Raw genomic sequence first — 27,344 nt, forward strand, 5'->3', positions numbered from 1 at the left:
CAGGCCTCCAGTGACGGTCTGCAGTCCGGAACCTCCAGCGACGATCCACGGTCCAGAGCCTCCGGCAACAATCCACGGTCCGGTTCCACGGAAGCGGAGGGATCCGCGAGCGGAGCGGGGTCTACGTCCCGAACCGGAGCCGCCACCGAGGCTAGATGCCCACCCGGACCCTCCCCCATAGAGTCAGGTTTTGCGGCCGGAGTCCGCACCTTTGGGGGGGTACTGTCACACCCTGACCTTAGAGAGCTTTTTTATTCTCTATTTTGGTTAGGTCAGGGTGTGACTAGGGTGGGTACTCTAGTTTTTTGTATTTCTATGTTGGCCTGGTATGGTTCCCAGTCAGAGGCAGCTGTCTATCATTGTCTCTGATTGGGGATCATATTTAGGCAGCCTTTTCCCACCTGTTGTTTGTGGGATCTTGATTTTGTATTGTAGCTTTTAGCCCTACAAAGCTGTACGTTTTGTTGGTTACTCTTTATTGTTTTGTTGCCGACCATCATTACAACGACGATCGTTACACTGCCGTTCTAGGCGAGACCAAAGAATGCAGCCCCTGCAAAACTAGAATACACCCAGTAAGCACAATGACGTTGAAAGACGTGTAAAATAGGTAAATTCTTATTTTCCATAAGTTTAAAATACATCTTTTCTAGGACGTTGAAAAAGAGTATTTTCCGGACGTTGAAATCAAGTTCATTTTCAGTTCTGAATGAAATTTGAGTACTTATTTTCTGGATGTTGAAAATACATATTTTCCAGATGTTTAAAATATGTATTTTCCCGATGTTGAAATAAGGCTCATTTTTGGTTCTGAATGAAAGTTGAAAAGATGTAACTTATAGACGTCTATGTTTGGGCCAAAAAACGGACAAAATCTGAACCAAACATAGCCGTCTATGATTGGTTCAGATTTTGTCTGGACCGGACAAAAAAACAATGCCCGTGGATGTGGAAATCAAGGCCGGTCCGGAATGCACCCAAAAAATATTTCCAAAAGGCATTGGTCGGCTCGTGCTTACTGAGGTATAGCCTACAGTGTTGCCTGAAACTGAATTTTATGAATGCCCATCTATGTGGTAGGCCCACCATTTGTAAACATTGGCTTTATTAGTCCTGATTCCTGTGACTTATCAATTTGGCTATTTAAGCTCTGAATATCAGATACCCAACTTTATCAGGAGTTATCATGAGCCTATTTGCCTATTTGTTTATACAGCAGGAAATGCAGAACTATTTTATTTTTCTCTATGATCAGCTTGTCAAAAATGTATAGATACAAACTTGAAACCACTGATCATGACAATGAAGTGAAACTCCTAGACAACAGTTGAATGTCCCTTCCATATTGTCCATTTTACTTTGACCTGTCCTGTTTTTAGAATATGTTGTTTTTTTAACATGACAGCGCATTTGTTTATTTGATTGGGCGCCATTTAGGTTAGGCTATTCATTTAGATCGGAGAAACCTGCATGAAGTAAAAAGTATCCGTCTCATTACATTGTCATCCATTTTATCTCCGTAGACTACAGAAAAGGCCACATACTCTTTCTATCATATCCTAGATCTGCTACATGATTTATGTTAGATACATTCTTTTTGACGGAACGTTGGGGGAGCACCGCAGCGATGTGTCTCTCCAGCTGCACCCTGGAGAAACAAGCTGAGAATGAACAAGATAAATATGTTGCACTCCTGCCTTTGACAAAGTGGGCACTGTTTATAACAGGGCGGCATCAGCGCTCACCTAAAAAGCCCATATGCCACTGGTAGAGAGAAATTGTCATTGGGCATAATTATGTTTGGTTTTATGTGTTGTTGGAGGTGCATCTTGGTCAGTTTAGCTGAGAAAATGCCGCCCTCGTCAGTCTGCCGCCACAGGCGGCCGCCTAATCCTGCCTAATGAGCGGGTCGGCCGGGGTTTTAGTGGGAGGCTAGGAGCCATGTATGTGTCACTTCCTGCCACTGGGGGCAGTAATACATAAGGTGATGGGCCAGAACCATGGACTTGGATAGACATAACATCTCTGTATCTGTGTCATGATGGTGTCTGCGAGGGCATGGGCAGCACCATTGAGGCCTTCTCCATCTTGAAATAGTCAATTTTCTTGTTCAAAAGTCAAATTAATTTGCTGATCCCGCCTGATGACCCTGCTGTCACAACTCCAACCGGGTCATCAGGTCATGCCAACCGGGTCATCAGATCATGCCAACCGGGTCATCAGGTCATACCAACCAGGTCATCAGGTCATGCCAACCGGGTCATCAGGTCATGCCAACCGGATCATCAGGTCATGCCAACCGGGTCATCAGGAGGGATCAGCTAATGAAGTTGGAAGTCCCGCCCAGTTGACTAAATCAAAATTTAGAAAACCCTCAATGGCGCTGCCCATGCTAACACTGGTTTTTGGCCACCACAGGACTCCATACAACTCCACGGCTAGGACATAGGATTGGTTAGGTTTAAATATTAAAACAATCCTAATGTGACTTAAAGGACAAATGGCTAGACTGGCGCAAGAAATATGGTGGAAGGAAAGGCTCTTGCCAACGTTTACACCAATCCAATGCTTTTTTAACTTTAGTAGTAGATGTAAGAAAATGAAGTACCTTGACCTTTATCTGACAGTAAGCGAGAGAGGAAAAAACAACAAATTAAATCATGGCACATTTGACATGATGTAATATTAAACATGTATCACTGACTAACCCCCTCAAATAGGTTTAATACAAACAGCTGCAACAACAGCAGCAAAAACATAAGCAATACAACACTTCTTGACAAATCTATCAGTTCACAGCCAGCCTGTGTCACGTCCTGACCAGTATAAGTGGTTATTTGTCATTGTAGTTTGGTCAGGGCGTGGCAGGGGTGTGTTTGTTTTGTGTTGTCGGGGTTTTGGGGTTTTGTTCTATGTTTTGTATTTCTATGGTTTTTCAATGTTGTATATTTCTTTGTGTCGCTGGGCCAGGCGCCTCCTAAGCCAGCCCCACACATCAGGCTTTCAGTGCGCAGTCCCCGTCCAGAGCTTCCGACGACAGTACCCCATCCAGAGTGTCCGGCAACAGTGCCCCGTCCAGAGTGTCCGGCAACAGTGCCCCGTCCAGAGTGTCCGGCAACACTGCCCCGTCCAGAGTGTCCGGCAACAGTGCCCCGTCCAGAGCTTCCGGCGACAGTGCCCCGTCTAGAGATGGCCCACAGTTTGGAGCCAGCAGAGACGGCCCACAGTCCGGAGCCTTCAGAGACGGCCCACAGTCTGGAGCCAGCAGAGACGGCCCACAGTCCGGAGCCTTCAGAGACGGCCCACAGTCCGGAGCCAGCAGAGACGGCCCACAGTCTGGAGCCAGCAGAGACGGCCCACAGTCCGGAGCCAGCAGAGACGGCCCACAGTCCGGAGCCTGCAGAGACGGCCCACAGTCCGGAGCCTTCAGAGACGGCCCACAGTCCGGAGCCAGCAGAGACGGCCCACAGTCCGGAGCCTGCAGAGACGGCCCACAGTCCGGAGCCAGCAGAGACGGCCCACAGTCCGGAGCCTGCAGAGACGGCCCACAGTCCGTAGCCTTCAGAGACGGCCCACAGTCCGGAGCCAGCAGAGACGGCCCACAGTCCGGAGCCTTCAGAGACTGCCCACAGTCCGGAGCCAGAGTCGCCCTACAGTCCGGAACCGGCGCAGCCAGAGTCGCCCTACAGTCTGGAACCGGCGCAACCAGAGTCGCCCTACAGTCCGGAACCGGCGCAGCCAGAGTCGCCCTACAGTCCGGAACCGGCGCAGCCAGAGTCGCCCTACAGTTCGGAACCGGCGCAGCCAGAGTCGCCCTACAGTCCGGAGCTGGCGCAGCCAGAGTCGCCCTACAGTCTGGAGCCGGCGCAGCCAGAGTCGCCCTACAGTCCAGAGCCGGTGCAGCCAGAGTCGCCCTATAGTACGACGCAGCCAGAGTCGCCCTCCAGTACGACACAGCCAGAGTCACCCGTTTCGAGGGTCCCCAGTCCGGGGTCGACGGAGAGGGACCTCGCTCTAGAGACGTCATGTAAGTGGGGTGAGCCAGGGGTGGAGCGGGTCTGTGTCCCGCTCCTGAGCTACCTCCGTAGGGGGGAGTATTGGGAAGGGGGGGGTGTTGCAGAAGCACCGTCGGTGACGGTGGCCACCCTCTCTTCCCTCCCATGTAGTTTTGGGATTTTATGTTGTTGTGGGTATTTGTTTTGTTGGGTTTTGTTTCAGGTGCATCCGGGGTCTGCACCTTTGGGGGGGGGGGGGGGGGGGTACTGTCACGTCCTGACCAGTATAAGGGGTTATTTGTCATTGTATTTTGGTCAGGGCGTGGCAGGGGTGTGTTTGTTTTGTGTTGTCGGGGTTTTGGGGTTTTGTTCTATGTTTTGTATTTCTATGGTTTTTCTATGTTGTATATTTCTTTGTGTTGGCCTGGCATGGCTCTCAATCAGGAACAGCTGAACATCGTTGTTGCTGATTGGGAGTCATACTTAGGTAGACCTTTTTCACCTGTCGTTTGTGGGAAGTTGTTTTTGCATTGCTGTGTGTAGCCTGCAAGACTGTTTGTCGTTCGTTCGTTTTCTTGTTTTGTTACGTGTCTCAAATAAAAGTTAAATATGAGCAATCAACCCACTGCGCCTTGGTCTACTCTGTACGACACCCGTTGCAGCCTGTGGGTGTATCAGTTCACAGCCAGCCTGTGTGCGTGGTTGTTTAATTTTTTCTTCTATTCAACCAAACAAGATTTTCTGGTTTAGAACGCTTGGGATGCAGGGGCAGAAACCAGATCCAGTCCCACAGGGCACAGCTTGGGATAAACAGACACCCTTGCCTCTGTAAACATGCCCTCCTTTATCTCTTCCAGGTATTTCCACACCTCACACAAGGCACTTAATGCCCTGCCAGGTTGATCCTCCGGCTGGACAGTGACCTCAGATACGAGAAAACAATATTTCTGATGCACTGTGGTCGAGATGCTTGCTGAATTCATCTTGCTGGGATCTTACTGGGGTCCTGCTGCTCCACGGCTGTACTCTCTGATTTGCTGAAGTACAAAAGACTTGGCTTCCCTCATCAGTGGCTCCATCTCTGTTGAGCGAAGTGCCAGAGACACTCTTGGGTCCATCAGGCAAGCTGCTGCAGGGGTTGGATGGAAGTAGGCTGCCAGAGGACTCAATATGCATGCGAAGCGCTCACGCAGTGACTTCAGGAGGACCTGTGACAACTGTTTTGCAACAGTAGTTGACTTCAAGTGTGCCTCAAGGTTGAGAAGACACGACACCACATCAGACAGCGACTGGCTGTCAGTTTGAAGTTGGTCGGAGTGGATTGAGAATGGCTCCAGCAACTTCACAAGCTGCTCTAGCTTGGCCCAGTCACACTCCGTGCTCGCCCTCTGATTTCATCCCTGTCAGCTAGTGATAGTGATGCACAAGCTTGGCCTATTTGAAACATTGGCATTTACTGGAAGCTTTTGCCCGCCAGATTCAGAAGCTCGAAAAACCCATTAGGAAAAAAAGCTTGAAAACCCCATTTGATTTTTGCACAAGGTTAAGGTGAAAACAACTAAAACAAAACATAATTTGATGGTTTTTATTTAATTTTTGCAGTCAAAGATAGTTTGTTTTTCCAATGTTTTTCGTAAAAAAAATATTTCCGTTTACTAAATAGTTTTTCCAACTATAGTTTTATTTTAGTTTCAGTTTTTGTTGACTATAATAACCTTGGTGTCCATACCACTTCCATTTGGTGTTTGCCGATCTTAAGGAACCAGATATGCGTAAGCAATGAAGTTTGATTTGAATATGGTGATGATCCCACTCCACCCAGCTAACCTTGTAGCTTCCTTCTGCTGTGTTGATTACACCTATCTGGGTTCCTTCAGATTTGAACAAGGGCCTAGGGGTTGTTTTCAAACTGGGGCTTGGAAAAAGTATTGTTACCTGGTGTAAAAGGAGGGGCTACTGTAGGAATGGTTGGTAGAACTAGACGTTACATGGTCAGGATCGTTGTCTCTAGTGTTGTGCTTGGTTAGATCTGTAACGTCCACATACTCCTTCAGATACACAAAACACCTGAGGGAGGAGAGAGAGGCAATGCAAGAGACAGAGAGGGAATGAACGAGAGAGAGAGGCAATGAAAGAGACAGAGAGGGAATGAACGAGAGAGAGAGGCAATGAAAGAGAGAGAGAGGGAATGAACGAGAGAGAGAGGCAATGAAAGAGAGACAGAGGGAATGAACGAGAGAGAGAGGCAATGAAAGAGAGACAGAGGGAATGAACCAGAGAGAGAGGGAATGCAAGAGAGAGAGAGGCAATGAAAGAGAGAGAGAGGGAATGCAAGAGAGAGAGAGGGAATGCAAGAGAGAGAGAGGCAATGAAAGAGAGACAGAGGGAATGAACGAGAGAGAGAGGCAATGAAAGAGAGACAGAGGGAATGAACCAGAGAGAGAGGGAATGCGAGAGAGAGAGAGGCAATGCAAGAGAGAGAGAGGCAATGAAAGAGAGAGAGAGGGAATGCAAGAGAGAGAGAGGCAATGAAAGAGAGAGAGAGGGAATGCAAGAGAGAGAGAGGGAATGCAAGAGAGAGGGAGGGAATGCAAGAGACAGAGAGGCAATGAAAGAGAGAGAGAGGGAATGCAAGAGAGAGAGGGAATGCAAGAGAGAGAGAGGGAATGCAAGAGAGAGAGAGGGAATGCGAGAGAGAGAGAGGGAATGCAAGAGAGAGAGAGGCAATGAAAGAAAGAGAGAGGGAATGCAAGAGAGAGAGAGGGAATGCAAGAGAGAGAGGCAATGAAAGAGAGAGAGAGGGAATGCAAGAGAGAGAGAGGCAATGAAAGAGAGAGGGAGGCAATGAAAGAGAGAGAGAGGGAATGCAAGAGACAGAGGCAATGAAAGAGAGAGAGAGGGAATGCAAGAGAGAGAGAGGGAATGCAAGAGAGAGAGAGGCAATGAAAGAAAGAGAGAGGGAATGCAAGAGAGAGAGAGGCAATGAAAGAGAGAGAGAGGCAATGAAAGAGACAGAGAGGGAATGAAAGAGAGAGAGAGGGAATGCAAGAGACAGAGAGGGAATGCAAGAGAGAGAGAGGCAATGCAAGAGAGAGAGAGGGAATGAAAGAGAGAGAGAGGGAATGCAAGAGAGAGAGGGAATGCAAGAGAGAGAGAGGCAATGAAAGAGAGAGAGAGGGAATGCAAGAGAGAGAGAGGGAATGCAAGAGAGAGAGAGGCAATGAAAGAAAGAGAGAGGGAATGCAAGAGAGAGAGGCAATGAAAGAGAGAGAGAGGGAATGCAAGAGACAGAGAGGGAATGCAAGAGAGAGAGAGGGAATGCAAGAGACAGAGAGGCAATGAAAGAGAGAGAGAGGGAATGCAAGAGAGAGAGAGGGAATGCAAGAGAGAGAGAGGCAATGAAAGAAAGAGAGAGGGAATGAAAGAGAGAGAGAGGCAATGAAAGAGACAGAGAGGGAATGAAAGAGAGAGAGAGGGAATGCAAGAGACAGAGAGGGAATGCAAGAGAGAGAGAGGGAATGCAAGAGAGAGAGAGGCAATGAAAGAAAGAGAGAGGGAATGCAAGAGAGAGGGAATGCAAGAGAGAGAGAGGCAATGCAAGAGAGAGAGAGGCAATGCAAGAGAGAGAGAGGGAATGCAAGAGAGAGAGAGGCAATGAACGAGAGAGGAGAGGTTGAGGGTCGAGAGAAGACTTAATTTATTGTAACCATCACAAATAGTAACCATCACATGATAGTAACCATCACATAGTAACCATCACTACTAGGCTAATGGTTATAACTAACTGTACTTCCAAAGTTTTACCCCCATCCTTCTCATGATTCACTCACTTCTTGGAATCAGTGTCTGGTGACTTGGGTCTCTGGTTGGCAGAGCTGTCCAAGGTCCTGGAGAATGAGCTAGAACTAGAGGAAATAATACTGTATATCAGACAGTGTCTCATTATGGGGTCAAATAGAACATAGCAGAGAAATAGAATGGGACAGAAAAACACAGGACAGACTTAACTGGTATGTCTATGAGTAGTACCAGAGAGGATTGATACAGAGGACAGACTATACTGGTATGTCTATGAGTAGTACCAGAGAGGATTGATACAGAGGACAGACTATACTGGTATGTCTATGAGTAGTACCAGAGAGGATTGATACAGAGGACAGACTATACTGGTATGTCTATGAGTAGTACCAGAGAGGATTGATACAGAGGACAGACTATACTGGTATGTCTATGAGTAGTACCAGAGAGGATTGATACAGAGGACAGACTATACTGGTATGTCTATGAGTAGTACCAGAGAGGATTGATACAGAGGACAGACTATACTGGTATGTCTATGAGTAGTACCAGAGAGGATTGATACAGAGGACAGACTATACTGGTATGTCTATGAGTAGTACCAGAGAGGATTGATACAGAGGACAGACTATACTGGTATGTCTATGAGTAGTACCAGAGAGGATTGATACAGAGGACAGACTATACTGGTATGACTGTCAGTAGTACCAGAGAGGATTGATACAGAGGACAGACTATACTGGTATGACTGTCAGTAGTACCAGAGAGGATTGATACAGAGGACAGACTATACTGGTATGACTGTCAGTAGTACCAGAGAGGCTTGATACGACCCTCACAGTTTCTCCTGGATAACCTGGATGTACTATGGCCCTCACAGTTTTTCCTGGATAACCTGGATGTACTATGACCCTCACAGTTTCTCCTGGATAACCTGTATGTACTATGACCCTCACAGTTTCTCCTGGATAACCTGTATGTACTAGGACCCTCACAGTTTCTCCTGGATAACCTGGATGTACTATGACCCTCACAGTTTCTCCTGGATAACCTGGATGTACTATGACCCTCACAGTTTCTCCTGGATAACCTGGATGTACTATGACCCTCACAGTTTATCCTGGATATACCTTTAGTACCCCCAATATCACATGTATTTGATTTCCTATCTTACTACCAATAGATTCCTTACTATTGTAGAGTCCCTAACTTACGTATATCCAACATGCATAAGGTTTCCTTACCACAGCAGCAAAGAGAACGTTGTAAAGATTTTAGATTACAGTGGACAATGGGAAGATATGCTATGACAGGCATGAGGGAAAAAACGAGAGATATTAACATGTTGCTGTGTTAGACAGATCGTGACACACTCACCGGTCCATTGAAGGCTCTGGGTCTCTGGCTGTTTCTCTGGCTGCTTTATTGGCTAAGAAAGGTGTGGTCTGAAACTTCTTCACTATAGTGTTACCTTACCTGACCGACCTCTCCTCTCCTCCCATTCTAGTCATACTGCACTTAACCATTACCTCACTCACTCTTTCATCTCTCTCTCATTCTCTCTCTCTCTCTCTCTCATTCTCAGTCTCTCGCTGGTATTTTTCCCTCTCTCTCCTTCCTCTCTCTCTCTGACATGCTTCCAACATTATGTTAGTCAATGATTAAAGACATTGTGTTGGAATATAAAGACATCAACAGGACTAAATAGTCCTATAGGGGTTGTAATATAATATAGGTACATACCTGTCCTCCTTCTCTTTATAGACAGTTGGTGCACTCCATCTATCCCATGGTGAATCACTGTCAGATGACCTACACACACACACACACACACACACACACACACACACACACACACACACACACACACACACACACACACACACACACACACACACACACACACACACACACACACACACACACACACACACACACACACACACCACACACACACCATTGAGACATCATACATACCACTCCCATAGGAAGACACAGTAACATCATGTACTTAGTGATGGATGTAAGGAGATCAGTTTACTAGAGATGTACGGGAAAGTGGTAATGGGTATATACACTGCTCAAAACAATAAAGGGAACACTTAAACAACACAACGTAACTCCAAGTCAATCACACTTCTGTGAAATCAAACTGTCCACTTAGGAAGCAACACTGATTGACAATACATTTCACATGCTGTTGTGCAAATGGAATAGACAACAGGTGGAAATTATAGGCAATTAGCAAGACACCCCCAATAAAGGAGTGGTTCTGCAGGTGGTGACCACAGACCACTTCTCAGTTCCTATGCTTCCTGGCTGATGTTTTGGTCACTTTTGAATGCTGGCGGTGCTTTCACTCTAGTGGTAGCATGAGACGGAGTCTACAACCCACACAAGTGGCTCAGGTAGTGCAGCTCATCCAGGATGGCACATCAATGCGAGCTGTGGCAAGAAGGTTTGCTGTGTCTGTCAGCGTAGTGTCCAGAGCATGGAGGCGCTACCAGGAGACAGGCCAGTACATCAGGAGACGTGGAGGAGGCCGTAGGAGGGCAACAACCCAGCAGCAGGACCGCTACCTCCGCCTTTGTGCAAGGAGGAGCAGGAGGAGCACTGCCAGAGCCCTGCAAAATGACCTCCAGCAGGCCACAAATGTGCATGTGTCTGCTCAAACGGTCAGAAACAGACTCCATGAGGGTGGTATGAAGGCCCAACGTCCACAGGTGGGGGTTGTGCTTACAGCCCAACACCGTGCAGGACGTTTGGCATTTGCCAGAGAACACCAAGATTGGCAAATTCGCCACTGGCGCCCTGTGCTCTTCACAGATGAAAGCAGGTTCACACTGAGCACATGTGACAGACGTGACAGAGTCTGGAGACGCCGTGGAGAACGTTCTGCTGCCTGCAACATCCTCCAGCATGACCGGTTTGGCGGTGGGTCAGTCATGGTGTGGGGTGGCATTTCTTTGGGGGGCCGCACAGCCCTCGACAGAGGTAGCCTGACTGCGGTACCGAGATGAGATCCTCAGACCCCTTGTGAGACCATATGCTGGTGCGGTTGGCCCTGGGTTCCTCCTAATACAAGACAATGCTAGACCTCATGTGGCTGGAGTGTGTCAGCAGTTCCTGCAAGAGGAAGGCATTGATGCTATGGACTGGCCCGCCCGTTCCCCAGACCTGAATCCAATTGAGCACATCTGGGACATCATGTCTCGCTCCATCCACCAACGCCACGTTGCACCACAGACTGTCCAGGAGTTGGCGGATGCTTTAGTCCAGGTCTGGGAGGAGATCCCTCAGGAGACCATCCGCCACCTCATCAGGAGCATGCCCAGGCGTTGTAGGGAGGTCATACAGGCACGTGGAGGCCACACACTACTGAGCCTCATTTTGACTTGTTTTAAGGACATTACATCAAAGTTGATCAGCCTGTAGTGTGGTTTTCCACTTTAATTTTGAGTGTGACTCCAAATCCAGACCTCAATGGGTTGATAAATTGGATTTCCCTTGATTATTTTTGTGTGATTTTGTTGTCAGCACATTCAACTATGTAAAAAAAAGTATTTAATAAGATTATTTCATTCATTCAGATCTAGGATGTGTTATTTTAGTGTTCCCTTTATTTTTTTGAGCAGTGTATCTGACCTATATCCTATATACAGTGAGGGAAAAAGTATTTTATCCCCTGCTGATTTTGTACATTTGCCCACTGACAAAGAAATGATCAGTCTATAATTTTAATGGTAGGTTTATTTGAACAGTGAGAGAAAGCATAACAACAACAAAAAATCCTGAAAAACGCATGTCTGTCACGTTTCTCGTATTCTCCCTCATCGGAAGATATGTCGAAATCACTCGATGACCAATACGCAGCGGGTTGACTGTTCCACATCATATTTATTATAGTTGGAAACGACAAAACTAAATAAACACGCAAAGGAGAAAGGTGACAGTTTCACAGGTGAAACGAAACACAGTGCAAAATACAATTACCCACAAACACACAGACAAACACACCCTACTAATATAGGACTCCCAATCAAAGGGAACTCAACACATCTGCCTTCAATTGAGAGTCCAGCACCCAACCTACACATAGAAAACCTAACCTAGAACCTAAACCAACACTCACAACCCCACTATACCATAACCAAACATAAGGACGTGACAATGTCAAAAATGTTATAAAATGATTTGCATTTTAATGAGGGAAATAAGTATTTGACCCCTCAGCAAAACATGACTTAGTACTTGGTGGCAAAACCCTTGTTGGCAATCACAGAGGTCAGACGTTTCTTGTAGTTGGCCACCAGGTTTGCACACATCTCAGGAGGGATTTTGTCCCACTCCTCTTTGCAGATCTTCTTCAAGTCATTAAGTTTCGAGGCTGACGTTTGGCAACACGAACCTTCAGCTCCCTCCACAGATTTTCTATGGGATAAAGGTCTGGAGACTGGCTAGGCCGCTCCAGGACCTTAATGTGCTTCTTCTTGGCCACTCCTTTGTTTCCTTGGCCGTGTGGTTTGGGTCATTGTCATGCTGGAATACCCATCCACGATCCATTTTCAATGCCCTGGCTGAGGGAAGGAGGTTCTCACCCAAGATTTGACGGCACATGGCCCCGTCCATCGTCCCTTTGATGCGTTGAAGTTGTCCTGTCCCCTTAGCAGAAAAACACCCCCAAAACATGTTTCCACCTCCATGTTTGACGGTGGGGATGGTGTTCTTGGGGTCATAGGCAGCATTCCTCCTCCTCCAAACATGGCGAGTTGAGTTGATGCCAAAGAGCTCCATTTTGGTCTCATCTGACCACAACACCTTCACCCAGTTGTCCTCTGAATCATTCAGATGTTCATTGGCAAACTTTAGACGGGCATATATATGTGCTTTCTTGAGCAGGGGGACCTTGCGGGCGCTGCAGGATTTCAGTCCTTCACGGCGTAGTGTGTTACCAATTGTTTTCTTGGTGACTATGGTTCCAGCTGCCTTGAGATCATTGACAAGATCCTCCCGTGCAGTTCTGGGCTGATTCCTCACCGTTCTCATGATCATTGCAACTCCACGAGGTGAGATCTTGCATGGCGCCCCAGGCCAAGGGAGATTGACAGTCTTTTGTGTTTCTTCCATTTGCGAATAATCACACCAACTGTTGTCACCTTCTAACCAAGCTGCTTGGCGATGGTCTTGTAGCCCATTCAAGCCTTGTGTAGGTCTACAATCTTGTCCCTGACATCCTTGGAGAGCTCCTTGGTCTTGGCCATGGTGGAGAGTTTGGAATCTGCTTGATTGCTTCTGTGGACAGGTGTCTTTTATACAGGTAACAAGCTGAGATTAGGAGCACTCCCTTTAAGAATGTGCTCCTAATCTCAGCTCGTTACCTGTATAAAAGACACCTGGGAGCCAGAAATCTTTCTGATTGAGAGGGGGTCAAATACTTATTTCCCTCATTAAAATGCAAATCAATTTTTTTTACATTTGACATGCGTTTTTCTGGATTTTTTTGTTGTTATTCTGTCTCTCACTGTTCAAATAAACCTACCATTAAAATTATAGACTGATCATTTCTTTGTCAGTGGGCAAACGTACAAAATCAGCAGGGGATCAAATACTTTTTTCCCTCACTGTACAGCAGCACCGTTCAGTCTGTGTTCTGGTTCACTGGGCTGAGGGTTTTACTAATGGAGGATATAGACAGAGATGAGGGTGTTACTAATGGAGGATATAGACAGAGATGAGGGTGTTACTAATGGAGGATATAGACAGAGATGAGGGTGTTACTAATGGAGGATATAGACAGAGATGAGGGTGTTACTAATGGAGGATATAGACAGAGATGAGGGTGTTACTAATGGAGGATATAGACAGAGATGAGGGTGTTACTAATGGAGGATATAGACAGAGATGAGGGTGTTACTAATGGAGGATATAGACAGAGATGAGGGTGTTACTAATGGAGGATATAGACAGAGATGAGGGTGTTACTAATGGAGGATATAGACAGAGATGAGGGTGTTGTAGTAGTACTAGATTTAGTAGTGACAGGTAGTAGTAGTAGAATAGTAGTGGTAGTAGTAATAGTAGTGGTAGAATAGTAGTAGTAGATTTAGTAGTGACAGGTAGTACTAGTAGAATAGTAGAATATTTAGCAGTGGCAGGTAGTAGTGGTAATAGATTTACTTGTGGCAGGTAGCAATAGTAGAATAGTAGAATATTTAGCAGTGGCAGGTAGTAGTACACAGAGGAGAGGAGAGGAGAGGAGAGGAGAGGAGAGGAGAGGAGAGGAGAGGAGAGGAGAGGAGAGGAGAGGAGAAATATAATTACAAGGCTTATAGTGTGACATGATACATTGTCGTACATTGTCGCATTTTATTTGTAATTTAAAAAAATTTGAAACAAACCCGTTAGTGAGAGAAAGGAGATCATCAACCATGAGCTGAGGGATTGGCTCACCATGCAATCTGTAGACAAGACAGAGAGGACTTGAATAGAAGAGCACAACGGTTTACATCTAACAGACTGTTATAGCAGCAGCTAACAGAATGTTATAGCAGCAGCTAACAGACTGTTATAGCAGCAGCTAACAGACTATTATAGCAGCAGCTAACAGACTGTTATAGCAGCAGCTAACAGGCTATTATAGCAGCAGCTAACAGACTATTATAGTAGCAGCTAACAGGCTATTATAGCAGCAGCTAACAGGCTATTATAGCACCAGCTAACAGGCTATTATAGCAGCAGCTAACAGGCTATTATAGCAGCAGCTAACAGACTATTATAGCAGCAGCTAACAGACTGTTATAGTAGCAGCTAACAGGCTATTATAGTAGCAGCTAACAGGCTATTATAGCAGCAGCTAACAGGCTATTATAGCTAGCCATCATGCACACACACTGCACAACACCTGTGTAAGACCACATTTAATTCTGTATCAAAAGTTGTTTGATCACTTCCTCTTTTGGCTCTATTTAAGGTACTTCACCAGCAGGATTGTGTTTTAATATTCACTGAGTATACAAAACATTAAGAACACCTGCTCTTTCCATGACATAGACTGACCAGGTGCATCCAGCTGAAAGCTATGATCCCTTATTGATATCACTTGTTAAGTCCACTTCAATCCATGTAGATGAAGGGGAGGAGACGGGTTAAAGAAGGATTTTTAAGTCTTCAGACAATTGAGACATGGATTGTGTATGTGTGCCATTCAGAGGGAGAATGGGCATGACACAATATTTAAATGCCTTTGAACGGAGTATGGTAGTAGGTGCCAGGTTCCACAAGTTTGTGTCAAGAACTGCAACGATGCTGAGTTTTTCACACTTAACAGTTTCATGCGTGATTCAAGAATGGTCCGCCACCCAAAGGACATCCAGCCAACTTGACACAACTGTGGGAAGCATTGGAGTCAACATGGCCCAGCATCCTTGTGGAACGCTTTCAACACCTTGTATTGTCCATTCCCCAATGAATTGAGGCTGTTCTGAGGGGGGTGCAACTCAATATTAGGAAGGTGTTCCTAATGTTTTGTTCACTCAGTGTAGAAGTATAGAATGACCGTTGACACCAGGGGTGTATTCACTAGAAACCAAACGGAAGCAAACAGGGAGGGACTAACCTGAAGGTGTCCAATAAAAAACACAAGTTTTCATTGCAAAACATTTTGTTACGGTTTGGTACGGTGTGCCCTAATGAATACACGTCGTTAGTAACCTACTGTAACCGGTTTCATATCACCCACTATGACTTGAATGAGGAAGTGTGTCTCTGTGGTTTCCTACCTGTCCTCTGGCTCTGCTGTCTCTGTCCATACTGGGTCAGGAACTTTGGAGCTATTGGGGACGGGAGACACACTTTGTGTTATTGGACTACAGCTATCTGGGATCAAACTGTACAACTGACTAATGGAGGTTCTCTAAAGACAATGGGGTGGACCAACTTTAATAGTCTCACCCAGAGCCCTACCCATAATGTAAATGAAACGGTCTGGCCTCAACACTACACACACTGTGGTGCACACGACAGGGTCTCGTCCAAATGTTTCTATCTATACTTATTCAAATGAATAGATACATTAATGAATCAGTACTGTACCTTGATGAACCTGTGTCGAAGGAGATGAGTGTGTCAGACAGGGCTGTCAGAGTGTCCACTGGGGCAGGATCTGACTTCACTGGTTTGTATGGAACAGGGGACACTGGGGAGACTACTTTCAACAGGACACTACTCTCTGGGGACAGCTCAGTGGCTACTTTGGTACGCCCTGGCTTCATGCCCTCATAAGGGTCAATCACTGCTGGGGTGTCAACTATGACGGGGGTTGGAAGGAGGACGTCTTTCACACATACATGGATGTCCTCCACACATACAGAAGGGACGTCTTTCACACAAACAGGAGAGACATCTTTCACAGATACAGGAGAGACATCTTTCACACAAACAGGAGAGACGTCTTTCACAGATACAGGAGAGACATCTTTCACACATACAGGAGAGACATATTTCACAGACACAGGAGAGACATCTTTCACACATACAGGAGAGACATCTTTCACAGATACAGGAGAGACATCTTTCACACATACAGGAGAGACATCTTTCACAGATACAGGAGAGACATCTTTCACACATACAGGAGGGACATCTTTCACAGATACAGGAGAGACATCTTTCACAGATACAGGAGAGACATCTTTCACACATACAGGAGAGACATCTTTCACAGATACAGGAGAGACATCTTTCACACATACAGGAGGGACATCTTTCACAGATACAGGAGAGACATCTTTCACACATACAGGAGAGACATCTTTCACAGATACAGGAGAGACATCTTTCACACATACAGGAGAGACATCTTTCACAGATACAGGAGAGACATCTTTCACAGACACAGGAGAGACATCTTTCACAGATACAGGAGGGACGTCTTTCACAGATGGTGCAGCTGGTTCTTTGGGGACAGAGGGAGTCTCAGTGAAGACAGAGTCATCATTGTCTGTGATCACCACCCTTTAGACACACAAGAAACAACATGTCAGAAAAACAAAACATCTCCAGTCAAGCCTTTCCTTTCAGACAACATCATCATTTTCCATGCGGGACAAAACAAGACAGGACGGTCCTTTGACAGGCATCAATTACCTTTTAGCCACAAAAGATGGAACATCTGTGGTCAGGGAGATTTCTGGTGGTTTGTCAGTACAACTGTTAGGTGAACAGGAGAACAGGAGATAAGACGGGAATAGAGGGATGAGATAGAAAGATAGAAAGATAGATAGATAGATAGATAGATAGATAGATAGATAGATAGATAGATAGATAGATAGATAGATAGATAGATAGATAGATAGATAGATAGATAGATAGATAGATAGATAGATAGATAGATAGATAGATAGATAGATAGATAGATAGATAGATAGATAGATAGATAGATAGATAGATAGATAGATAGATAGATAGATAGATAGATAGATAGATAGATAGATAGATAGATAGATAGATCGTTGTCTCTGATTGGGGATCATACTTAGGCAGCCTTTTTCCCATCTTAGTTTGTGGGATCTTGTTTTTTGTATAGTTGCTGTGTAGCCTGCAGAACTTTACATTCGTTTTGTATTTTGTTGTTTTGTCAGTGTTCATTTTAAATAAAAGTAAAATGTTTGCCTACCATGCTGCACCTTGGTCCAATCTTTAAGACGAGCGTAACATAGATAGCTAGAAAGGGAGAGAAAGAAAGGGAAAGAGAGAGGTACATACTCATATTTATTGGCGGTTGAGAGGACATAGGAGCGTTGTCGGACTGAAGAGGTCTTGAGCACGTTCATGGCTGCTTCCTCCCTGATGGAGAGAGAGAATGAGGGAGTTGGGGAGGAAAGAGAGACAGAGAGAGAGAGATACAGAGAGAGATACAGAGAGAGAGAATGAGGGAGTTAGGGAGGAAAGAGAGACAGAGAGACAGAGAGAGAGAGATACAGAGAGAGAGAATGAGGGAGTTAGGGAGGAAAGAGATTACTTGTTTTTCCTTGACGTGACATCTATTTTCTAAGGTAAAATAAGAGTTTCGTAGGCTGCATCTGAAATGGCACCCTATTCCCTATATATGGCCCTATACAGTATAGGGCCCTGGTCAAAAGTAGACCTCTATAAAGGGAATAGGGTGCATTTTGGGATGCAATTTTTTTTGTCTCTCACCGTTTCTCCTTCTCCTCTGGAGAAAGCTGGTCCTCAGCTTGAACTGGGAGGTTTGAGGTGGGACGCACTGTGTGAGGAGCTCTGGAGAGAAGGACACACACATACAGTACTTATCAAACACATTCCCTTAAGTCACTACAGTTATCTCTGATAATCCTTTACCACACACAGCGTCACACTCAAACACATTCACTGAGTTTACTCATATAAATTGTATAAGGTTTACATTCTCTTGTAGCTCTCTGAAGGCCTCTTGGTGAAGCTGGATGTTGATCCACTGCAAATAGAAGGACGCCATGTAATCAAGCCTTCTAACAGGGCATTGGCTGTCTAAATGATAGACTGAGTACACAGAATAGACTCTACTCTATTTAATAGAGTCCCTGCTGTCAGTAGAGCTCTGACATTACTGCTGCCAGTAGAGCTCTGACATTACTGCTGTCAGTAGAGCTCTGACATTACTGCTGCCAGTAGAGCTCTGACATTACTGCTGCCAGTAGAGCTCTGACATTACTGCTGCCAGTAGAGCTCTGACATTACTGCTGCCAGTAGAACTCTGACATTACTGCTGTCAGTAGAGCTCTGACATTACTGCTGCCAGTAGAGCTCTGACATGACTGTTGCCAGTAGAGCTCTGACATTACTGCTGCCAGTAGAGCTCTGACATTACTGCTGCCAGTAGAGCTCTGACATTACTGCTGCCAGTAGAGCTCTGACATTACTGCTGCCAGTAGAGCTCTGACATTACTGCTGCCAGTAGAGCTCTGACATTACTGCTGCCAGTAGAGCTCTGACAGTACTGCTGCCAGTAGAGCTCTGACATTACTGCTGTCAGTAGAGCTCTGACAGTACTGCTGCCAGTAGAGCTCTGACATTACTGCTGCCAGTAGAGCTCTGACATTACTGCTGCCAGTAGAGCTCTGACATTACTGCTGTCAGTAGAGCTCTGACATTACTGCTGTCAGTAGAGCTCTGACAGTACTTTATTTACCTGAAGCCATTGGATGTAGATGAGGTGGCAGCAGGCTTGGTGTCTGTCTTGGTGAAAAACCCTCTGAAAAAATATATACAATTATTCACCTTTTGTATTATTCACAATTAATAAATGTATTACATAGAATAAGCAGTTGGCCAAGTGATGCAATGGTGGAGGTCTGTTTTACCTGATGAGGTATCCTGGAGATGGTGCTCTTTATTGAGGTGGGGTCAGTGTGTAGTGTTGAGGTGGTTGTCAGTGTGTAGTGTTGAGGTGGGGTCAGTGTGTAGTGTTGAGGTGGGTGTCAGTGTGTAGTGTTGAGGTGGGTGTCAGTGTGTAGTGTTGAGGTGGGTGTCAGTGTGTAGTGTTGAGGTGGGTGTCAGTGTGTAGTGTTGAGGTGGGGTCAGTGTGTAGTGTTGAGGTGGTTGTCAGTGTGTAGTGTTGAGGTGGTTGTCAGTGTGTAGTGTTGAGGTGGGTGTCAGTGTGTAGTGTTGAGGTGGGTGTCAGTGTGTAGTGTTGAGGTGGGGTCAGTGTGTAGTGTTGAGGTGGTTGTCAGTGTGTAGTGTTGAGGTGGTTGTCAGTGTGTAGTGTTGAGGTGGGTGTCAGTGTGTAGTGTTGAGGTGGGTGTCAGTGTGTAGTGTTGAGGTGGGGTCAGTGTGTAGTGTTGAGGTGGTTGTCAGTGTGTAGTGTTGAGGTGGTTGTCAGTGTGTAGTGTTGAGGTGGGTGTCAGTGTGTAGTGTTGAGGCGGGTGTCAGTGTGTAGTGTTGAGGTGGGTGTCAGTGTGTAGTGTTGAGGTGGGTGTCAGTGTGTAGTGTTGAGGTGGGTGTCAGTGTGTAGTGTTGAGGTGGTTGTCAGTGTGTAGTGTTGAGGTGGTGTCAGTGTGTAGTGTTGAGGTGGTTGTCAGTGTGTAGTGTTGAGGTGGTTGTCAGTGTGTAGTGTTGAGGTGGGTGTCAGTGTGTAGTGTTGAGGTGGGTGTCAGTGTGTAGTGTTGAGGTGGGTGTCAGTGTGTAGTGTTGAGGTGGGTGTCAGTGTGTAGTGTTGAGGTGGGTGTCAGTGTGTAGTGTTGAGGTGGGTGTCAGTGTGTAGTGTTGAGGTGGGTGTCAGTGTGTAGTGTTGAGGTGGGGTCAGTGTGTAGTGTTGAGGTGGTTGTCAGTGTGTAGTGTTGAGGTGGGTGTCAGTGTGTAGTGTTGAGGTGGGTGTCAGTGTGTAGTGTTGAGGTGGTTGTCAGTGTGTAGTGTTGAGGTGGGTGTCAGTGTGTAGTGTTGAGGTGGGTGTCAGTGTGTAGTGTTGAGGTGGGTGTCAGTGTGTAGTGTTGAGGTGGGTGTCAGTGTGTAGTGTTGAGGTGGGTGTCAGTGTGTAGTGTTGAGGTGGTTGTCAGTGTGTAGTGTTGAGGTGGGGTCAGTGTGTAGTGTTGAGGTGGTTGTCAGTGTGTAGTGTTGAGGTGGGTGTCAGTGTGTAGTGTTGAGGTGGGTGTCAGTGTGTAGTGTTGAGGTGGGTGTCAGTGTGTAGTGTTGAGGTGGGTGTCAGTGTGTAGTGTTGAGCTGGGTGTCAGTGTGTAGTGTTGAGGTGGGGTCAGTGTGTAGTGTTGAGGTGGGGGTCAGTGTGTTGAAGTGGGGTCAGTGTGTAGTGTTGAGGTGGGGTCAGTGTGTTGAGGTGGGTGTCAGTGTGTCGTGTTGAGGTGGGGTCAGTGTGTAGTGTTGAGGTGGTTGTCAGTGTGTAGTGTTGAGGTGGGTGTCAGTGTGTAGTGTTGAGGTGGTTGTCAGTGTGTAGTGTTGAGGTGGTTGTCAGTGTGTAGTGTTGAGGTGGGTGTCAGTGTGTAGTGTTGAGGTGGGTGTCAGTGTGTAGTGTTGAGGTGGGTGTCAGTGTGTAGTGTTGAGGTGGGTGTCAGTGTGTAGTGTTGAGGTGGTTGTCAGTGTGTAGTGTTGAGGTGGGGTCAGTGTGTAGTGTTGAGGTGGTTGTCAGTGTGTAGTGTTGAGGTGGGTGTCAGTGTGTAGTGTTGAGGTGGGTGTCAGTGTGTAGTGTTGAGGTGGTTGTCAGTGTGTAGTGTTGAGGTGGGTGTCAGTATGTAGTGTTGAGGTGGGTGTCAGTGTGTAGTGTTGAGGTGGGTGTCAGTGTGTAGTGTTGAGCTGGGTGTCAGTGTGTAGTGTTGAGGTGGGGTCAGTGTGTAGTGTTGAGGTGGTTGTCAGTGTGTAGTGTTGAGGTGGGTGTCAGTGTGTAGTGTTGAGGTGGGTGTCAGTGTGTAGTGTTGAGGTGGGTGTCAGTGTGTAGTGTTGAGGTGGGTGTCAGTGTGTAGTGTTGAGGTGGGTGTCAGTGTGTAGTGTTGAGGTGGGTGTCAGTGTGTAGTGTTGAGGTGGTTGTCAGTGTGTAGTGTTGAGGTGGGTGTCAGTGTGTAGTGTTGAGGTGGTTGTCAGTGTGTAGTGTTGAGGTGGGGTCAGTGTGTAGTGTTGAGGTGGTTGTCAGTGTGTAGTGTTGAGGTGGTTGTCAGTGTGTAGTGTTGAGGTGGGTGTCAGTGTGTAGTGTTGAGGTGGGTGTCAGTGTGTAGTGTTGAGGTGGTTGTCAGTGTGTAGTGTTGAGGTGGGTGTCAGTGTGTAGTGTTGAGGTGGGTGTCAGTGTGTAGTGTTGAGCTGGGTGTCAGTGTGTAGTGTTGAGGTGGGGTCAGTGTGTAGTGTTGAGGTGGTTGTCAGTGTGTAGTGTTGAGGTGGGTGTCAGTGTGTAGTGTTGAGGTGGTTGTCAGTGTGTAGTGTTGAGGTGGTTCTCAGTGTGTAGTGTTGAGGTGGGTGTCAGTGTGTAGTGTTGAGGTGGGTGTCAGTGTGTAGTGTTGAGGTGGGTGTCAGTGTGTAGTGTTGAGGTGGGTGTCAGTGTGTAGTGTTGAGGTGGGTGTCAGTGTGTAGTGTTGAGGTGGGTGTCAGTGTGTAGTGTTGAGGTGGGTGTCAGTGTGTAGTGTTGAGCTGGGTGTCAGTGTGTAGTGTTGAGCTGGGTGTCAGTGTGTAGTGTTGAGGTGGGGTCAGTGTGTAGTGTTGAGGTGGTTGTCAGTGTGTAGTGTTGAGGTGGGTGTCAGTGTGTAGTGTTGAGGTGGGTGTCAGTGTGTAGTGTTGAGCTGGGTGTCAGTGTGTAGTGTTGAGGTGGGGTCAGTGTGTAGTGTTGAGGTGGTTGTCAGTGTGTAGTGTTGAGCTGGGTGTCAGTGTTTACCCGTCTTCTGCAGGTCTGGTGGGGGAGGGAGGGTTCTTGGATGTGGGCGAGGCCACTTGGCTGGTGTCTATAGGGGCTCCATTCAGTCGATTCACTCTAACTTCTGCCATCCTGTTCAGAGGGAGAGAGAGAGAGGGAGGGAGAGAGAGAGGGAGGGAGAGGGGGGGGAGAGAGAGAGGGAGAGAGAGAGAGAGGGGGAGGGAGAGAGGGAGTGTGTGAGAGGGCGTGAGAGGAGGAGGGACATTGAATACGGTCCATATGAGTGGAACCTCACCCCGCGCGCGTCGCGCGCTGTCTGTCTGTCTGTCTGTCTGTCTGTCTGTCTGTCTGTCTGTCTGTCTGTCTGTCTGTCTGTCTGTCTGTGTTACCATGGTTTCTCCTCTGTTTCAGACTGAGGTTCACTGAGTCTCTGCATCCAGCTGGCATCTCCCTTCAGCTTGGTCCGAACCTTAGAGGTCTTCAACACTGATGTTCTGTCCCCCTCTGAAACACACACAGTACACACGTTAGACAGAAACACACACAGACACACGGACGACACACACGACACACGGACGACACACACACACACACACACACACACACACACACACACACACACACACACACACACACACACACACACACACACACACACACACAGTACACACGCTTAGACAGACACACGACACACACACACACACACACACACACACACACACACAGTACACACATTAGATAGAAACACACACACATGCACGCACCATCTGAATAAGAGAAAACAGCATTATGATACATACTTCACACTGATCACACCGCAGGAATGGATGAAACTATGGTGCAATACACATGGTATACATCACCTCATCCCCTTGGTATGGACCTACTACCACACCTTACAATGGTAGGAAACACACTATCACACACTCATCCTACTGAAGTCAGTCAGTCAGTCAACCTGTCAACTCACCTTTTGACATAGTCGGGTCGTTTGTAATCTGGTTCCTATGATTCCTCCACTGGCTCCCAATCTGGTTCCTATGATTCCTCCACTGGCTCCCAATCTGGTTCCTATGATTCCTCCACTGGCTCCCAATCTGGTTCCTATGATTCCTCCACTGGCTCCCAATCTGGTTCCTATGATTCCTCCATGGACTCCCTGAGTACCACAGACAGCAGTACAGAGACAGGTTAGTAAGAGAGGTCGGGTCCAGAAACAAGCCCTAGTCTCTGTCCCACTTGGTCCTTGAGTATATTTGATAAGACTGGACCTCTTGGTGTACAGTATTGGTATAGGTGTTGGACTGACACAGTCAGGGTTGCAGGTTAGAGGGTCACAGATGTGAGGCCCATTCGGGCTACCCCTCTAGTTTGTTCTAGAACTGTTTAGTCTCTGTCGAAAGCAGGGTTATCAGTTTCCCTCTCCTCCTGTAAAGCAGGGTTATCAGTTTCCCTCTCCTCCTGTAAAGCAGGGTTATCAGTTTCCCTCTCCTCCTGTGAAGAACAGGAACATGTGATAGACATTCCACGGTCATCCTTTAATTATGCAGGTGAGCCTGTCCTGCCACTTTCTGCCAAACGACCAAACATACCCTCTGGCAGCCAAAGATAGATGGACACACACACATACACACGCACACGCACGCACACACCCCCGCACAAACTGGAGCAAACATCATTTCTCAGCGTATGGCTTTAGAAGTAGGGTCTGAGATGTTAATGACACATATTCTATTTAAATATTCAATGAAGTGATAGATTGGTTTGATAGAAATGAACTACAAATATATTACACAATTCACAGGTGTCTTTCTCTTATCCCTAATCAAACACAAACGGCTCACTCACCTTTCTCCTCAGGAAACTGAAAGCAAGTGGAAATTGTAATAAAACACTGTTAAGATTTTTCCTTATCAAACGACAGGCAAAGTTGACCTATTGCCACATTTTAGAAATGTTAGTCTCTTCTGTATGCAATTTAATTTTATTGCTGTCAATTTCACTATGTAAATGACATCCCAGTGGTAAATTCACATCCTGAGGCAGTGGAATGTCTCTTTCTGAATATCTTCAGCCAGCGATGATAGATCAAATAGACTGAAGGCTTAGATACTGTATCGATCATACATGACACACACCAGTCTACACCTGACACATTTTACAAGATACACACCACCAGCACACACACACACACACACACACACACACACACACACGACAGACAGACAGACAGACAGACAGACAGACAGACAGACAGACAGACAGACAGACAGACAGACAGACAGACAGACAGACAGACAGACAGACAGACAGACAGACAGACAGACAGACAGACAGACAGACAGACAGACAGCGACAGACAGACAGACAGACAGACAGACAGACAGACAGACAGACAGACACACACACACACACACACACACACACACACACACACACACACACACACACACGTTAAATTATAAGGTACGGTAAGGGAGCAGTAGGATGGAAAGGCAACTCATATGACAGACAGGCAATCATGGCAAACAAGGCAGAGAGAATAATGGTTCTGAGAGGACAAACAGACTTTCTGACAACCGGCGCAGGTGTCTGTCAGGGTCTGAGGAGTTAGCATAACATTAAACAGTTAGCAACGGATATGATTGATTATATTCCTGATCTATACTGATTGAAAAAGAGTGGGTCAAGAAAGAGAGAATCCACATTCTAAGCCCTGAGAAACGTGGCACAAAATAACCTAATAAGCAACAGGAGTAAAAAAAATAATATACCTACTTTCACTGGATACTGTATCCACAGACGGTCTCCCAAACTGTAGAGAATCCCACACAGGTAGAGTGAGAGCAGGTGAGAGACAAAAGTATAGGTAAAAGATTGCTAGGTCTGTGTGTGAACGGAGAGAGAGGGAGTGTGACTGGCTGTGTGACAAGCTGACAGGTGTTTGAACAGATACGGGCGTGGACAGACTAGCTCAGACAGTCCTAGAGGCTATGCCACCACCCTGGGTGTGTGTGTTTGTGTAGGGATGAGATTGGTAAGTGAGTTTTGTTTACTGCTTATTCCCCTCTCTTTTATCACATACCTGAGATCCAGGTGAGGAGGAACATAGTTGGCATAGCCAGTAGCAGCGCAGAGCATGAACCAAACACACACACAGACACACAGACACATAGACACACAGCCACGACACGACACACAGACACAGACACACAGACACACAGACGCATAGACACACAGCACAGACACTCAGACACATAGCCACGACACAGACACACAGACACAGCACACAGCCCAGCACGACACACAGACACAGACATTGGCTCCTATAAAACTGTTTCTCTCATGCTTACTGGACAGGGAGACATCATCAGAAAGAGACAGAGACATCAACAAATCTGAGAACAGTGACTGTAGATATTCTCTGACAATTGGGTCACACTTTAAAGCCTAAGTGTTTCACAAACACCAGGACTGCTATTTGCTTTGTAATGTTACGAGTTGAATAAGCCTCTCTATTTCTCTTCCAAACTAGAGGTAATTATGATGTAGCCCCATTAAAACATGGCTCATCTTGATAAGGTGTGTTTAAGGTGTTGTAAGACAGACCTGGGTAACACTGTCAGTCGGCTGACCAATGAATAGTTAAACCATTGGACCATGAGGTGTAGATGTAGGCAGAACAGGGAGTTAGCTCACAGATGAGTGTGTGTGTGTGTGTGTGTGTGTGTGTGCTGGTGGTGTGTACAATCAGAACACCAGCGTCCTCCAACATCTACCATCTGCTCCAAAGCACAGTTGTCAATAGCAACATAATAAATGAACACGGTTGTCAATAGCAACATAATAAATTAACACAGTTGTCAATAGCAACATAATAGATTAACTCTCAAAATGAATGTCCACACGAGATAGTGTTTACAGTACACAACCCTACCCCTATTTAGCTACAGAAACAATCCCAGACATACATTCACCCAGCCTTATTCAAATGGAATAGGGTGGAGACTTGGGAGGGATGTTAATTTACACATGAATGTCTCTTTACTCAGTCATACAGGTTTACTATAGTAGAGAGTGTAAGGATGAGGAAACGGCTTGGTTTTAGTGCCAACGTTTCACTTCAGCTCATAGTCAGTGTAAACTGTGAAGTCTATTGTACCCGCTTGCTCTTTTCTCAACCCCGTCTCTCTCTCCTACACTCTGGGGGCCAACCCCGTCTCTCTCTCCTACACCCTGGGGGCTAAACCAGTTGAACAGATAAGTTTATCAGCACTGAATCTCACCATGGCTCATTATTCTAGAAGGAATGTCAGGTATTTCAACCTAAACCCCGCCCTCCGTCTCCTCCTCCCGCCCTCTCTCTCCCCCGCCCTTTAACTGATATCACAACTGAACCCCCCCACTCCCACGCCCTGCCTCACACCTAAACCACACTGTGATCAGCTTTAATAAGTGATACATGTGAAGATGTGTTTATGAGAGGAAGTCATTGAGCCAGTAAGACAGCTGGAATGTAGAAAAGGGTAGGATGACAGAGAGAGAAGTGGCCCATCCCTTTCTCTGTTCTGTGACATGCATTGAAATACAGTTGGTCTTGGTCTTAAAATGTACATCATAGTAACATTAATCCTGTGACATTGGCTTTGGAAAAACAAAGGGTGGTGGGTGCCTGAGTTATGGTGGATAGATACAAACAGCCAACTATTTTCTAATGAGGGTGATCAAACTTTATTATATGTTGACAATTTTGGTTCATATACAAACATCCTATGTTAGCGTTTTAATAAACTGTACAATGTTTAGATTAAGGGAATGTAAGGCATGACATATTTTATTTGAAATGAACAAACTGCATGATGGCTTGTGATTTGTATAAGAGAATAGAAACAAGATGGCTGTAGAGGGAAAACAGTCACAGTAAATGCATCATCGCTCATGCATCAAAATGAGTGCTCATGAATAATGGAAAGAGGAAGTGCTGGAAACACCATGTTAGACTGTGTATCCACATTGAGAATGAATGTGTGCTGCTCTCTATTGGTGAAGAGAGGTACTGAAGCCAGGCAGAAATGGAGTACTGACTGTCCTAGGAAAGGTGAGAGTTCACAGATCCTCATATAGGTCCACAGACATGAGAGAGCGCACTCATTTCAAAGGCTTATACCCCTAGTTAGTATCACGGGCACACAAATATATCAGAGTTCGAA

At 46.2% G+C, this 27,344-nt stretch overlaps 1 protein-coding gene across 2 annotated transcripts in view; it reads right to left on the reverse strand.

The window, feature by feature from the left end:
* The window catches only part of LOC106604246 (uncharacterized), a 28,399-nt gene extending 3,295 nt beyond the window's left edge, over positions 1–25,104 (reverse strand). The window contains exons 1-15 of one of the 2 annotated variants that reach the window (XM_045717897.2): positions 24,913–25,104; positions 23,105–23,293; positions 22,524–22,638; positions 22,156–22,266; positions 18,982–19,044; positions 18,217–18,267; positions 17,991–18,071; positions 17,556–17,636; positions 16,938–17,000; positions 15,885–16,805; positions 15,572–15,622; positions 14,192–14,251; positions 9,537–9,605; positions 7,826–7,900; positions 5,931–6,062 (exon numbers count right to left, since the gene is read on the reverse strand). In XM_045717897.2, the coding sequence (XP_045573853.2) occupies positions 5,931–6,062; positions 7,826–7,900; positions 9,537–9,605; positions 14,192–14,251; positions 15,572–15,622; positions 15,885–16,805; positions 16,938–17,000; positions 17,556–17,636; positions 17,991–18,071; positions 18,217–18,267; positions 18,982–19,044; positions 22,156–22,266; positions 22,524–22,638; positions 23,105–23,114 (1,883 nt within the window). In that variant the 5' untranslated portion in view covers positions 23,115–23,293; positions 24,913–25,104. The remainder of the gene's footprint in view (positions 1–5,930; positions 6,063–7,825; positions 7,901–9,536; positions 9,606–14,191; positions 14,252–15,571; positions 15,623–15,884; positions 16,806–16,937; positions 17,001–17,555; positions 17,637–17,990; positions 18,072–18,216; positions 18,268–18,981; positions 19,045–22,155; positions 22,267–22,523; positions 22,639–23,104; positions 23,294–24,912) is intronic. The other variant, XM_045717898.2, reaches the window with a different exon arrangement.
* Positions 25,105–27,344: the final 2,240 nt, after the last annotated feature.

The sequence above is a fragment of the Salmo salar genome, chromosome 05 (assembly GCF_965601325.2).
Source record: "Salmo salar chromosome 05, fSalSal1, whole genome shotgun sequence".
NCBI lineage: Eukaryota > Metazoa > Chordata > Actinopteri > Salmoniformes > Salmonidae > Salmo > Salmo salar.